Below are 14883 nucleotides of genomic sequence, written 5' to 3' on the forward strand. Positions count from 1 at the left end.
AAAATAATGGCTGCATGCATTGTCACTGTGTTGCTCATTTTTTTATTTCTCAAACGAAGTATTGATTAAATATATACATGATTAATTAAGTTGATAAATCTATGTTACAGACTCTTGTCATGGATATTGGCTCTTATATTGAAGAAAACACTCCCGGATGAAAATGCTAATATAACAGTAGAAGATTTTGGGTTTTTCTGTTTGCGTGGGTTAAAGTGTATGTCAGTGCAGATTTTGTTGTGGTAAGTTAAGAAGATGGTGATGATTGCTCAATTTCCTTGATTCATCACAATTTTTTTGCCAGTAGTTTGGCTTGATTTAATTTTGACTTTTCAAATTCTTTTTATAGAAAATAGATGAAATAGTTCTCGAGTTCTTGTGGCATGAGTTTAGGTATGTCTAAACTTAATCTGTTAGCAAATGATTATAAAACATATGAATAAAAATCAAACTCCATTAGAAAGCAAGGTGTATTCAGATGATAGTTATCATAGCGATAGTGAATTTTAGTATCCAGACAAAGTGAAATTTTTTGAAAACAATCCAACTTTCGATTCAACACCAAGCCACATTGGCCATTTTACAAGGCAAATTTCTTCATAATAAAAAAATTAAAAAGTAAAAATGTTCATTATTGTTTAAGTGGTTCGTCCATACTTTAAAGATATTTTCACACAGCCTCAAAAGTGTCCCGCAGTCTTTGGCCTCGACCCAATTTTGAGACCTCATGAAACTATTTTTATGTGCAGACCTCACAGTCAAGTAAATAACATATATATATTTTGATGAGAAGCTGTTTTCATGTATTCTTCCTAACCTATTTATGTTTTTATCTTTTATTAACATTTTCAACTCACTGTTTCTTCTTTTCACTTGCTGTTAGTTATTAAATTCTTCTCATTTACAGACTTCAACTTCAGTCCACTGCCAAAGGCATTACATTTGAATCTGTTAATCTAAAAATTGTCCCGAATGATGAGGTTAGTTTCTTTAAGGAATAGAAAATTTTCTACTTTAAAGTCAACTATTTTCATGAGATGAGGTGTGATCAAATGTTAGAGAGGAAATAGTATAAAGAGGAATTCAAACAAAATATTTGTACATTTAAATGACATGATTTTGACTGGTTTTACCAATTCCCAGATTGTGTTTTCCCAGTTTAAGATTTAATACTTCAATTCATGGCTTTGGGTCATGTGCGCAATAATCTTCATGTATTTGTTATTCTCTACATTACAATATCAGGATTGGATTTAAAGTGGAAGATTGTGTAAGGCTCCCAGCCTTGGATGGATGGATTGTGGGAGGGAGGCCAATTTTCCCAAAAAATATTAATTCAGTTTACCAAACAATCGAGCAAAATCACTGGCATTTAACGTAGCACACTTTCAAAAATCTCCTATGATAATAAGTTAATAGAATTTAACAAGAGAAAGTCTGAGATGGTAAACCAACAAGTAGCCCCCAAAAATCTAATCCAAACTAAAGTACCCTCGTCGACAAAAGCCATTCTAAACCATCACTGTATAATATGATTTATTGACGATCTTTGCGGGAAATGTCCTCAACTATAAATCAAGAAAAATCAAGGAAAATGTTTACATAAATCAATTGTAAAAAGTAAAAGAAAAGCAAACAGATTTCTGGGCTGCCATATGGAAGGGTCTACATATAAATGTGTATGGAGCGGTGCCCGGTTAACAAGAAATTTTGGATGGTTACTGTCCTTTGACCAGCCATCATTTTTATTCCAGAATGTCTTAGTTAATGAGCTCAGCTATAATAGGTTTTGTTTGTAATCTAAAATTGATTAACTATCTTTAACTTGCAGGGAAAGAGTGTGAAGGATGATGCCATCATTAAAGCTTGTGTTTCTTTGGGCATAAATCTTTATTATTTTGATCCTCCAACAGAACTGGTAATTGTCCACAAAATCATGAACATATTTATAGTTTAAATGTAGGCTTCGGAGAGTTTCTCGTGGCTTTCATAATGATTTATTGCAGATTTGTAAATTGCACCTACGTAGCCCTTGATGTGCAATGTAGTGTGTCCGAAATAGCAGGTTTTGCCTGGACTGCAGTTTAGTGGATATCCGAAGTGTTTATATGTGAGCGCGGGCTCATTTTTGGTTAGGATTATTGCGTTTGGGTCAGCGTCTAAGGTGTCTTCTAAACTGCAGTAATCCCCAGGTTTTGTCACGACTATTTGATTGAGAAGATTTAACTAGTTTGGGGTTACTAAAAAATGTAGTCATTATCATCGCAACCGACTTTCTGACAAACAAAGATCAAGGTCTTGGTTGTTTTCCATGACAAACAGATAATTTCTATGAAAGTTTTCTCGATGGAAAGAATGGATCAGTATTAGAAATTATATTTTGTTTTAGTTGAACGTAGGTCGGGAAAAGGACTTCGACAATAAATTCACGGACAAAACATCATTGTGGTTTTTTTTGAAAAACCTCAGTATCACAGTTCATGGTAACGTAGACGATGATGACGCCTTGTTTGAGTTCTCTGTAAGTCAAAGTCATTTTGCTATATTGTTAATTTTAATTTCCACGTTTGAGTTAAGACCTTTGTGTTTGGTGTTTAACCCTGTTTTTGAACTCGCCATTTTCTTCATTTCCCACCTCAATCCTAGCCACCAATTATTATTCTTGTTACGCGTGTCCAAGTGATAAAATTAGATTCAAGTTTTGAGAAATCAAAATGAAAAATGAGATGGAGGTTATGTAGATAAACATTACTCTTTGTAAAACCGAGGGGGAAAACTTAGCTATAATAGCGACCTAACATGAATTTTAAAGTTTTAATGCATGTATATGGGCTGCACAATATACGTAGAAGTAATATAACTTTAAGATTTTTTTATTCTTTAAGACACTAAGAGGCGATGCTCTTATACAATATAATTCAAATGTGGCAAAAGTTGTGCTTTTCTTTCATGATGCTTCAGCTAATTTCTCGTCCACTATTAATGGAAATGCTGATTTTATCAATGCGCAGAAAGTGAGTTTTCTCATTTCATTAATTGACATTCAGTTATTGACTATAACTAACATGAAAGTAGCTACTTGTTTAATGTACTGAACTACTAAGGTTCTAACTTGTCATTAATCATTCCTTTAAGGTTGGGCGAAGTGAAGGCTTGATTTTAGTATACAAGTTTGAGCATGGAAAATTAAAAAGTTCTCATTGTCGTCTTAAACATACAGAAATTAGCATAACCCCAGTAGCGTTAGGGTGTTTTAAGAATTTAATGACAAGATATATAGATGAATATTTGAGAAATTCTGTTGCAAGAAAGAAAAACCAAGAAAAAGACTATGAAGGTATGAAATCTTTGTTAAATCTAGCTAAAGTACATGCCCAAAAAGCCATAGCTATATTTTTTTATAGATTTAACCGTCAACGCCCTCTATTTTGTCCAGTTACAATTTTGTTCAATTACATTGTATACACGCTTGATAAATTATATAAATTAAAAGTAAATTGTGACCGGTATAGCCAGTTTAAAACGTGAAAGGAAAACAAATAGAATGTTAGGTACGAAATTCATGGCATAAATGTGGTCCTCAAACCTGGGACATCACTAAGTCAAGGACAGTGGCAGAAATATCACAATTGGTTTAATTGTACATGTTATAGTTTAATAAACGCCTTGTATATTGTTACTCTCAATTTATATAATTTCATTCTTGCGTGCTAATAGAAACTTGAAGAAAATGTTTGCATTACCCAATTTAAACAATCAAAACGGACTTAGTTTCTTACTATTTCAGCCAAGACTGAAGTATTTAATAAAAAGATTTTGCCTTTTCGTAAGAAGTGCGTGCCATACAGCTGCAATAAATATGCCTAAACAAATCTTAAAAACATCTTAATGAGAGCGTTAGCACATGGATACTATCGTATACGCTCTAGTTTGGATGCTTGTTCGCTTTAATGTTATAACATTTATGATTTTATGCTGTTAACTCCTTTTTCTTTTTTAGTTAACGAAGAGGACGTTGAATTGAAAGAGAAATTTGAGGTTTGATGCGCTTGAAACCAATAAATTATGAACATGAATTGGTATTATGGTGGTTTTTTGTAGTATAAATATGTCTAGCAGATTCTTTACTTCTCTCTTTAGGTTACCAATGAAGCCGAAAGTTTTTCTGTAAAGATATTTTCACCTGATTGTTCAAAACACTTTGAACTAACGCTGGCCTTTATTGGTGTTGGTTCGCCATACGATAAAACAGTAAGTATATGAGAGAATTATTTAAAATTCATATTTAAATATAAAATTTATTGAATAGAAGTATCCAGCGTAAAGCGTTCGATTATGCAAATCAATTTATACATTTAACCAACCTATAGTGAATGATTTACAAAAAACTCAATACATACAATCGGCTACTGAAGTCCTTGTTTATTTACTGTACCAAACATATAAAATTTTGTTTTCATTTATGGAAAGACGAAGAACTTGATTGTATGAACGAAAATCTGATGTATGGTTTGGTATCGACCAATTTCAACTTGCATCTAAGGGGACAAACATATCCTGACATAATGTAAACTATGTCATTTGGACCCAGTTTATACAACTTGTGTTTGATTAGACAAACAATTCTCTCATTTGATTCCTGCAAGCTCAGATTTATAGCTCTGTGTTACATTTTCAGCTCTTCAAACTGAATTGAATTAATCATCTTTTAATTAAAATAATAGTAATTTAATGTTAATAACTTCAAGATTTCTACTTTGGATTTTATCATTTAGATTCAATGGAGTATCAGTGTTCCCTTTGAATTGACGTTTGTTGATGTGTTAATTGGGAGAGAGAAGGAATATGCTATTGGGTCAAAAATAAAGTCAGATGGATTGATCAATCCTTGTGTCTTAAAAATAGAGGTAAATGTCATACTCATACTAGCTCTACATATATAATGGTTTCTAACAGAATAATTAAACCCTGGGAAAAAGAGATGAAAACCATGTTCAGCTCATCGACAATTTCCAGAATGATGGTTAGAATCTGCAAAAACACCTTAATTATTTTACCGTGAAATGAAGTTCATGTTAACATGTAATTATGTGATGCAAAAAAGAAATATCATACTCCAGTTTTGTAAGAAATGTGAACTACTTGATGTGAAATTTCCTTTATAAAAGAACTTCTTAAACCACGATAGTCTTTTGTTTATGCAAACATAGTTTTATTGGCCGCTTTTGGATATTTTATGTTGTTGCGAATATTCTCTGGATTTGCAAAACATAAGCTATTACATTTTATGTATGGTTTATTTACAATCGTTCTTGCACAGGGTGAAGAAATATCAAGGAAGACTAGTAATTGGAATGGTCGTTTTAACGAGGGAATTCTTGTTGAAATCAAACCCAAATATGTACATACTATTGAAAATTTTATTGAGGTAACATGTGCATAATTTCTTTTTTTGTTTAATTTTATTTGTTCAATGTTATGACAGTGGATTTAGATTTTCCAGGCGGGAAACATATTCTTATTATGAACATTAAAGCCCAGCTTATTATGATTATATTGAATATCCGTTTTGGGTTAGAAACATAAATAAATGACAGTATTTATAATGTATGAATAAATTAAGTAGAAAAAGGGGAGAGATTAACGAATCACAGAATGTGTAGAACAGTGACGGAGGAATGGAAGATTCTATTTGGGATCAGTTTTAAAATTTGAAATAATCAAGCCAGGTATCTTCTTCTCCATCTACTTCCAAACTCGAACTATTAGTTCGCCAAAGTTTACTCACACATTGCAAATGCCTTCATACATTCTCATATTTGTAATCTGATTTTATTATTCTGAATATTTCGTGCGTTGCAACGAAACTTTTATAAAATTCTTTCTTTATCTTTCTTTTCTATAGTGGCCATTCATTTAATTACAATAAGCTGGGCTTTAATCTTCATTATAAGATTGCTTGATTTTATTTAAAGTAAATGTTAATACCAGAGCCTTTTTTACTGTAGGCTTATGAATTATATTGCAATAGAAGAAATTCCTGGGAGTTGTCAGATGATGATTCGAACAGTTTCCTTGATTCCTCGTCAACTGAAACTTCGTTTGACCAAGATGAAATTGACACAGATCGTCCTCAAACTGCCAAGAAAAATGCATATGATGTATGAAATCTTTGTAATAAATTGTTAAGAGTATTTCTTAGGGTAAAAAATACGTAGTGTTATACAAGGAGGTTATCATGTTAATTATGTATTTACTATTGGACGAAATACTTTCACCGCTATGACGTTGACGACTCTGAATTTACGGGAATGTGATCGTATTTTCTAGTTATATATAAATAACGTAATGTAGAAATTGGTTGATTACTGCTACGGATCTAGGGTACGTCAAAACAAATTTACATTTACCATTACCTTAATGGCAACTGGATTGGTGAAATTTTATTCTTTAGAAATTCGTGACCAATAGTTAAGTTCTTAATGTATTTTGAATATAAAATTAAGCACTTATAATTTATTTTCACAAATGCTGGATCTGCTAGCTCAATTTTGATGAAGCATTTACACAACTGCACAACATGCTATGGTCAAACTCAGAGACGGATTTAGACTACCTCTAAATAAATGACTGAAGCACATTTCAGCGTGTATTTACATTTCTAAGTACTTTAGAGGCAAATTCGTTGGCAAAATTATATTATTTAGAAATTAAAAACCAATAGCTTTTTTGAGTGTAATTTGAATTTAAAATTGAGTAGCTATTATTTATTTTCAGGTACCTTCGACCCCCCACTGTTTTTACTGTGCACATTTTTGAAATATATTTTATCCTTTCATTATTATTTGCAGATCACCGCAAGTATTTGTGAGATAACAATTGAATTAAAAAATGCCTTTGATCGAGATCTACTACAAGTTGTTATTATTTATCCTGAGGTAAATATGTTTTCTCGATTCTTATTCTTTATTTAAACATTTGCTGACTCTACCTTTTTCTAACATGGATGCCTTCTATTTTAAAACTCTCCGCAGCAAGTTTGCCTTTTGGGGGCATGTTTTTGAAATGTGCGAGGCCGGGAGTTTTCAACTTTGTCTCTAGTTTTGATATGTCTGTTCTTGTGTTTTTATGTTTTAGTTCTCAATCTCACAAAATGAGAAAACTAGGAGCATTGATTTTAAGATCGAAGACTTGAAGGTACGTTGTGGTCTGTAACTTATTATATTGTGTATTTACTTCGTATAGTTCACTTCGCGTATACATCACGTGATTTTGTTTTAAGAAAATTCAATATAGAATTTTGATTTTAATGCCTTAACAATTTTCATGAAACTAGTTACAAGTGTTGTATGAACACCTGGACAACAAAACGCATTTACGCAAGCGTTTTATTACTTATCTCTAACTACGTAAGCCTTAACACTGATATATTCAATACAAAAATAATCTATTATTCCTGGTTCTTGGTCGTTGTTCGTTTAGTTTTAGAGTTTGTCCTCTTATCTTTGAAACATTGCACTATCCTTGGATCTGTAGTTTAGTTTTCGTTGGAGTGCAAAATTACTTTTGTTAAAGAATTTGTATCGACAACTTAGCAAGGATTGTTTACTAAGAAAATCTGTGGTATATATGTGCACACCAAAAAAAGGGCCTTGACAATTAAACTATCTATATACTGTTCATTCCTGTGTTCATTTAGATTGCTCTAAATCCTTTCAAGTAAGATTTTTTGACTAACACTTTATCTAAACCTCTCTTCTTTAAGGGTTACAACTGCTTTGAAAACATTCCATTTTTTCATCCTACTCGAGAGACGGAGGAAAAACCATCTTTGGCAATTTCCATTTTGGAGAAAATTTCAACATCTGCTGATAAATTATCCTTCGAGGTAAGTATAATCGTCAATTGTCAACCTCAGTGCATTGCGGGCTCATGTTTGTAATGTTACCGTTCAATGTCGGCGGATCACTATTCAATGTGGTGAACTTCAATGATTTTGAAATGATTTTTTCAAAATAAATGGTTGCGATCCTGTAGGTAATAAATCCTTTTTCTCTAAATACGCGCAATAGATCTCTAATCTCATCTCGAACCAATATACGGAGGATCGACAAGGTTTGATAGTACATGGAATTATAACCTGAACCAAGTTAAAACGCGCCAAACACTTTGCTTCACAATAACTTAGTTATTGAGTACGATGGGATTTTGTTGAGTAAATTAGAGAAATTCATCGAAATGCAGTTATCCATCATACTTCAAAAATTAGTTCCATCATTATTCACCATGTATTTTTTTGCAGAAATTTTCTTTTGGAAGCTGTGATACTACGGTCTTGGTTGGAGAGACTCTTCTTTTAGCTGTTTTAAAGGACTTTGGCCTTCATAAAAAAATACCAAAAGTATTTTTGGGAAGGTAGCTATAAAATCTTAAAATAATACATAAAATATTATTTTTATCACTGGTGTTTAGGAATTGTCTACTTATACTTTATGTATGCTCACGCTTTTATCTTAATTATTCTTGGTACTGTTGCAAATTCCACGAGCTTTTGCATATAACGAATATTTACCTTAGCTCCTTTGACGTCCTTGTTAAAATGCCTTTATCACCAGCTTTTACTTTTTCCAATAGAGCGTAAATCGTTAGTTAATGTTCTACAACTATTTTTTTTATTCGAGTAGTTTTTGAGGAATAAAGCTTCGACTATTGAGATTTCAATAAATTTCTAAACATTTCTGTGAGGACCGAACTCGTTACATAAAACATATGATTTTGTCATAGGATATCTTTGCTGTAATATACCTCGCATCATAAATAAATGCAAATGTATCTCTTTTTACCCGTATAACTTTTAAAAATGATCGTTCTAATAACGTAATTGTTCTTAAAAGAACTGTTTAAAACCAGAACACTAACTCAATAATTCTAAAAGAACTGTTTAAAACCAGAACACTAACTCAATAATTCTAAAAGAACTGTTTAAAACCAGAACACTAACTCAATAATTCTAAAAGAACTGTTTAAAACCAGAACACCAACTCAATAATTCTAAAAGAACTGTTTAAAACCAGAACACCAACTCAATAATTCTAAAAGAACTGTTTAAAACCAGAACACCAACTCAATAATTCTAAAAGAACTGTTTAAAACCAGAAAACTAACTCGATAATTCTAAAAGAACTGTTTAAAACCAGAACACTAACCAAACAATTCTAAAAGAACTGTTTTTAAAGCTAAAAGACACGATGCATTTTGACAGATTGCTCATCAGGTGTCAACGTGTGATAAATGTGATCTTTGAAATCATCAATCGTTCAATGATTATAGATTTGCCATAAATGTTATAAAGACACAATTTATGATCACTGGATTTCATTCCCAAACAGTTATCCCTGATGCATACAGAAAATTTTATGTTAGGAGGTTTCTCAAAAACTATTCAAGTAAATCATTTATGAGAGGAAACACAGTCACTGTTTAGTTAATGGTTATTGTAGACTATAATAGGCGAAGCCATATTAAACTCTGCCATTGGTCGGCTATCACAATGCAGAAGTTATTGAATTCTGCCATTGGCCGGCCATCACAATGCAGAAGTTATTAAACTCTGCTATTTGTCTGTTACCACGGAAGTTAGCGTCTTAAGTAGTGTCAACTAATTTAAATTTCTTCCATTAACAGCGGAGAAGATAGGAAGAAAAGTGTGTCGCGTGCTTCAACAAAAAGATTTCATTTTGATCATTTTGAGTTACGCGATGTTGAAGTAATTTTAACTTTACTACCAGCGACTGATCTTCCTGTCGATCTTAAAATTATCAAAAATAACCTGGGAATTCCTCATCAGCTACCTCCGAAAATTGAAAACGCATGCCTTCAATTTGGTAAGCTCACACATTGATTGCTTTTCATTTAACACTGCCTCAAAAATATAAACCTCTTGGTTAAACTCTGCATACATGACAATTTCTTTTTTAGTTCTCTATGTTTTGCAGTAACCGAACTTTCTTGAGTGTCGTGTGAAATTCGCACGTGATATGTGTTGATGCAATGTCCATCCGCGTGCTTCCAAATAGCAAACAAATGTTTTTAAACATTTTTTTGGTTTTTAGACGCATTCATTCGAAAAGATATACAATACGGATCCTATAAGTATATATCTTATGATATAAAGAATCACTACCTAAAGGTATGTTGAATCTTTGCTTTAATTTTGATAAAAATATTACAATTAATATACACGGTGACGCGGAAACGGCGGAATTGCAGCCATTGATTTGCCAGGGAGGGATGCGTATTATAATTTATAACGAATAACAGTTGACAGGAGTCATCCATAGAACAGGAGGAGGGTACGACATTACTGGAATAAAATATGTTTAGGAAAGTTTGATAGGTTTTAAACTTTAGTGAATATCGAGTGAGCGTTTCAAATTCGATTAGGAATATTTTCGTCAATCAGAAAGTCGTCTTAGTTGTAGAAGTTGATAGATAAGAAAGTCTTCAAATGAAACAGAGCATTCGTAGGTGTTGTTGTGGTAGGGGGGGGGGTTAAGAACTTTTTTGTGTGAGAGATTCCCTAATGTCCAGAGATTCAGCTGTGTAAATGACTTGTAGTTTGACGATGATTGTGTTATGATAAAACGTCACTCTTATTGATAGAAATCTGATACGAAATATCTTTCCTTAAAATCTTTTTAATAGTATACTCACATATTTGACTAAATACGGTTTATTTTTTGTCAAAGTTTAGAAAATATTATGGCATTCAGTTTTTTAGGTTTTGAGCGTGAAATTTGTAATTATTGCAATAGAATCAGTGTAGATACCAGATGGAGTCTTCATTCTGATTGCCTGTTCTTCGCTCATGTGTTGAAGAATTCTGTTGTTATTGCTCTGTATTTTATATCATCTCAAAGTAATTTACATGGGATTTGAACATTTAAATCAATTTTTTATAGCTTCAAATTTAAATGTAAGATTCAGGTCGATTCAGGTTGATTTAGGAACATTTGTGTGTTCACTTCTTATCCTTCATTGATATTTGTGCTTTGCTTCACAACAATTAAAATAACAAAATTTCTGATGCTATTGTTGTAAAATAATACATATATTTCTACTCGGAGAAAACTTTCTTCAATGATACGTAACCATGATTATCTCAAGGCCCGTTCACACGATCCGATTTGTCGGATCCGTGTTTTTGTTCCTGTTTCCAAGTCTTTTTCAAATATATGTAACTCGACTAGTCGGCTTCGTTTGATCATGTCGGATGAAAATAGAGCAAGTTCTATATCCATTCCGATTTTTAGATTGACAGATCCGACTATCGGAAGCTCACTTTATATATGTTCACAAGATCCGTTTTTTAGGATCTGAAAAAATCGTTTGAACGGGTCTTCACACTGCTATTTTTCCATAGGAATTTGGTAGTCAGTCTGCTCGTGTTCTTGGTTCTATGCATCTTCTTGGTAATATATCTCGTCTAAAGCAGGATATAATGTCTGGATTTAAAACTTTACGTGAGACTGGAGAATTTGTTACATTCTTTCGACAAGTTACGACAGGCGTTGCTAGTTCATACAGTAAGGTAAGTTAGCTTAGAATCATCAATTTACGGCAATATGGTAATAGAAATATGTTTTGTACTTTTCTTTATTTCAACGTGAAAATAAATATTGTCTGTCAACAGGAGGAGCTGTCTTCCTTAACATGTCGCTTTTATTATTGTTTTGTGGTTTATATAGCTGGCTGGTTCATGGTCGGGTTTGTTTGGTTTCAATTCATCTACTCAAAATGCGAAAGAAAGTCACATCGGTAATGAAAGACGACATTCTGATCCCAGCGATCTTGATGTTGCTATGATACGTCAGCTCTCCGAAAATGACGTGTTTGTTTCACCGACGTCTAAGGATGATAGTGAGGTGTGTTGTTATTGTCTTTATCGATTTTGTTTTTAAGAAGTTCTACAGTGAATGTTGATATGATTGGTGTAGAAAATTATATGATGACCTTAACAATACAAATATAGCATGCTCCACCAATTGAGCTTCTTGACTTGACGTAATATTCAACTTCAGAGATTACATAATGACTTGATGACATCAGCAATGCCAGTGCAACGCTGTATCAACCATGTTATCAGCTGAAGTTCTTGAATGTGATGTCACCATTCACTATTCAGCACTTCAACGACGATCTTAAAATTGAATGATTTTTAGGTTCTTAACGTTGATGACGATTATCTGTGGATGAATAGCAGTATTTTACCTGGAATTAATAATGAACCTGATGGGATGAATTGGGATACAGAAAGTAGTGACGGTGAAGCAACGTTAGGGATTCCACTGGAACTCATTCCAAAAAATGTTAAGCGTCAAATAAAAGGACAGGAATTTCTCAGACGGCTGAAGGAGAATATTGGTGATAACGAGCATGGAGAAGTGTAAGCACATAATCACGCCTATTTTATTGCGAGACTAGTGCTTATTTTTATTTTTTTTTTGAGCTCATTTGATGCGATAAAACACGATAAAATAACCATAGTAATACGATGTCTCCCCCGGTTTAACATTCATAACTTTAGTTCATCGGAAACAGTTATTCTTTGTTAAGTTGTTTTAGTTATTTTCATTCACCAAAAAAATTAAAATACTGAAACCTCGTACATAGCTGTGTGTTAAAGACTCTTATCAAGAATGGAAAGAATACGAATGTAGAATTTTAACATTGTTTTTGGTGACAAAACAATTTTACCTTTCCCAACGAACAAATGCTTGTGTTGCTAAACGTGTTTCCACTTCCGATGAAAATCTTATCTTATTATCATGCATTCGTAAAATGTATCGTAAAATAAGTGAATTCCACTTAAGCGTGCTTCCACTTGCAATGTTTTATTATCGTGATCTATCCATATTATCAATGCTAACCGCGTCGTTAAATTTGTTTATACTAGCCCGCCCTACTCATAACTACTCAAAATAACTTGTCATTGGTATATTAACCTAAATGATTGCATTTTTAGGTTTTCATGTTGTTTGAAAGTTCGTAAGACGGATGCTGAGAATAAACTAAATGCGTTGTTGTCAAATCGTAAAGTTTACTTTTTGAAAGGACGACCGTGTCACGAATCTTTAGTACTTTGCGTCAAGTATGAAACTTTGTACAAGGCACAGTATATTTTTAAAGGTAAATACGACATGTTTAATTTCAGTGTAGATATAATGTTGTCTCTTTTTCTACCCTGAAGTATTTCGTATTCTGATTGTGTATCGGATTTTTCGTCTCTGACACATCATTTGCTTTGAGGAAAACTAGCCTTTTGTTTTTGAACTATTGAATGATTTGTTATGGTTGTCGTTTTGTGCAACTGATAGGTAAACCAACTCTTTCAAATTTGATGATGATGCCATTCCAGGATTTTTATTACCCTTTAGGTGGCGAATTACTTCGATAGCGTTTGCCGTTTCGTTTGTTGATTGTTTCAGATCTGCACTGCCACAGAAATGGTTTATTTAACAACTTTCGCTCACAGCCGCATATATAATGCATTAAACTCTCACCAGAGAACTTCCCTTTGTTACTTTGTCGCCCTCATTGTGCGTTGCGGTGCAAGAGTTTCAAAAAGATTTTTGTGCACGTACATACGGCCACGCGTTGTATTAAAGTGGCTCGTTACGTGGCAAATTTTTTCAAGAGTTGGTTGGTTTTTATCGTCGTTTTGTTACTTTGAAAATAATCTTACGTATAGAAAAACTACAGATATGGTTTATAACGAGGTCTTGTGTTTGAGAAAATCAGATTACATTTGTTTGAAAGAACATTAGTACATGGATAAACACGTGAATTGTGTGGCAACGAATGTAAACTTGTGTTATAGCCTATTCTATCCATTACAGTGTTTTTCATTCGGTTGAATTAAATCGATGAATTTTGTATTTAGATAAAACACATTATGTTCAACTTGTCAGCAAAATGAAAGGAATAAAAACGTTGTCAATACCATCACGTAATCCCGGAGAAAGTCCACTTGTCCGTTGTGATGACGTCTTGGCAGCTAGAAAGGTAGAATTTCTTCTTTATAGTGTAGCTACAGCCTGTATGTAGGCTAACCATTATGTTATACTTGGAATCCTTTGGCGCGTATAATCATGGCGTTTTGTTTCGCTGACAATAGTTAAGAATAAAAAGCTCGAGATGTTGTATGTGTACATTAAATGCTGATTTCTCTGCTGTAGAAAAAGTGCATAGTGGCAACATCTGCGAATTATTTTCTTGAATTTAATTTACACTGTTTTTGTGTTTTTTCAGATATCGAGCAAGATAAATGAACTAAAACGTGACTATGATCATGAATATATGCACATCCAACATCAATAAATTTAGCCGTGGTAAATGTAAAATTATTTTTGTATATTTGCAACATCGATTCTATTGTAACAAAATGTTTATTTAAATAGTCATTAAAGTCAATAGTCAATAAGTCATTACATTATACAACTTGCTCTTATCTTCCTTCATATTGTTACATTACTCGCAAAGTTAAAACGTGTGAGAGTTGAGAGTTGCCACCCTTGTCAAAATATAAAACTGTTCACACCACAGATTTCTGGGCCGTGTATGGTTCTTGTGAAATGTCACGGAGCAATTAACTTTGTTCCACAAAAAAACTTTCATTTTCGGCTTTTGGGGGTTAATTATATTTCATGCTGAGGTAGGGTTAGATATTAAAATAGTATTTTTTTGTGTTTTTTTTTTCAATTTTGTGTCTTTTGAATGAATTAATAAATGTGTTTCTACGAAATCATTCAATGAAATTTCAAGAAAATTTCAAGGAAAATAAGCTCCCCAAGTAAGGAATTTAGAGAAGTTTTATCACCAAAA

General features: G+C 32.8%; 1 protein-coding gene across 1 annotated transcript; it reads left to right on the forward strand.

The window, feature by feature from the left end:
* Nucleotides 1–354: 354 nt before the first annotated feature.
* LOC124440376 lies at nucleotides 355–14496 on the forward strand. The gene is made up of 23 exons (XM_046990763.1): nucleotides 355–393; nucleotides 908–980; nucleotides 1832–1918; nucleotides 2390–2521; nucleotides 2886–3014; nucleotides 3136–3337; nucleotides 4001–4038; nucleotides 4141–4251; nucleotides 4776–4907; nucleotides 5321–5428; nucleotides 6009–6161; nucleotides 6852–6938; nucleotides 7138–7197; nucleotides 7766–7888; nucleotides 8303–8415; nucleotides 9685–9884; nucleotides 10113–10189; nucleotides 11423–11590; nucleotides 11748–11924; nucleotides 12222–12445; nucleotides 13025–13188; nucleotides 13943–14064; nucleotides 14311–14496. Exons 6-23 carry the CDS (start codon nucleotides 3265–3267, stop codon nucleotides 14377–14379), a joined length of 2199 nt encoding a protein of 732 aa, XP_046846719.1. The 5' UTR covers nucleotides 355–393; nucleotides 908–980; nucleotides 1832–1918; nucleotides 2390–2521; nucleotides 2886–3014; nucleotides 3136–3264; the 3' UTR covers nucleotides 14380–14496.
* Nucleotides 14497–14883: the final 387 nt, after the last annotated feature.

The sequence above is a fragment of the Xenia sp. Carnegie-2017 genome, unplaced genomic scaffold, assembly GCF_021976095.1.
Source record: "Xenia sp. Carnegie-2017 unplaced genomic scaffold, XeniaSp_v1 HiC_scaffold_2, whole genome shotgun sequence".
Classification (NCBI taxonomy): Eukaryota; Metazoa; Cnidaria; class Anthozoa; order Malacalcyonacea; family Xeniidae; genus Xenia; species Xenia sp. Carnegie-2017.

Bases quoted from the DNA above. Each gene is read 5' to 3' on its own strand.
- LOC124440376 (XM_046990763.1), top strand. From the start codon at position 3,265: ATGACAAGATATATAGATGAATATTTGAGAAATTCTGTTGCAAGAAAG. The intron at 4,252-4,775 runs GTAAGTATATGA...TTTATCATTTAG, and splicing joins GTTCGCCATACGATAAAACA to ATTCAATGGAGTATCAGTGT. The intron at 7,198-7,765 runs GTACGTTGTGGT...CTCTTCTTTAAG, and splicing joins TTAAGATCGAAGACTTGAAG to GGTTACAACTGCTTTGAAAA.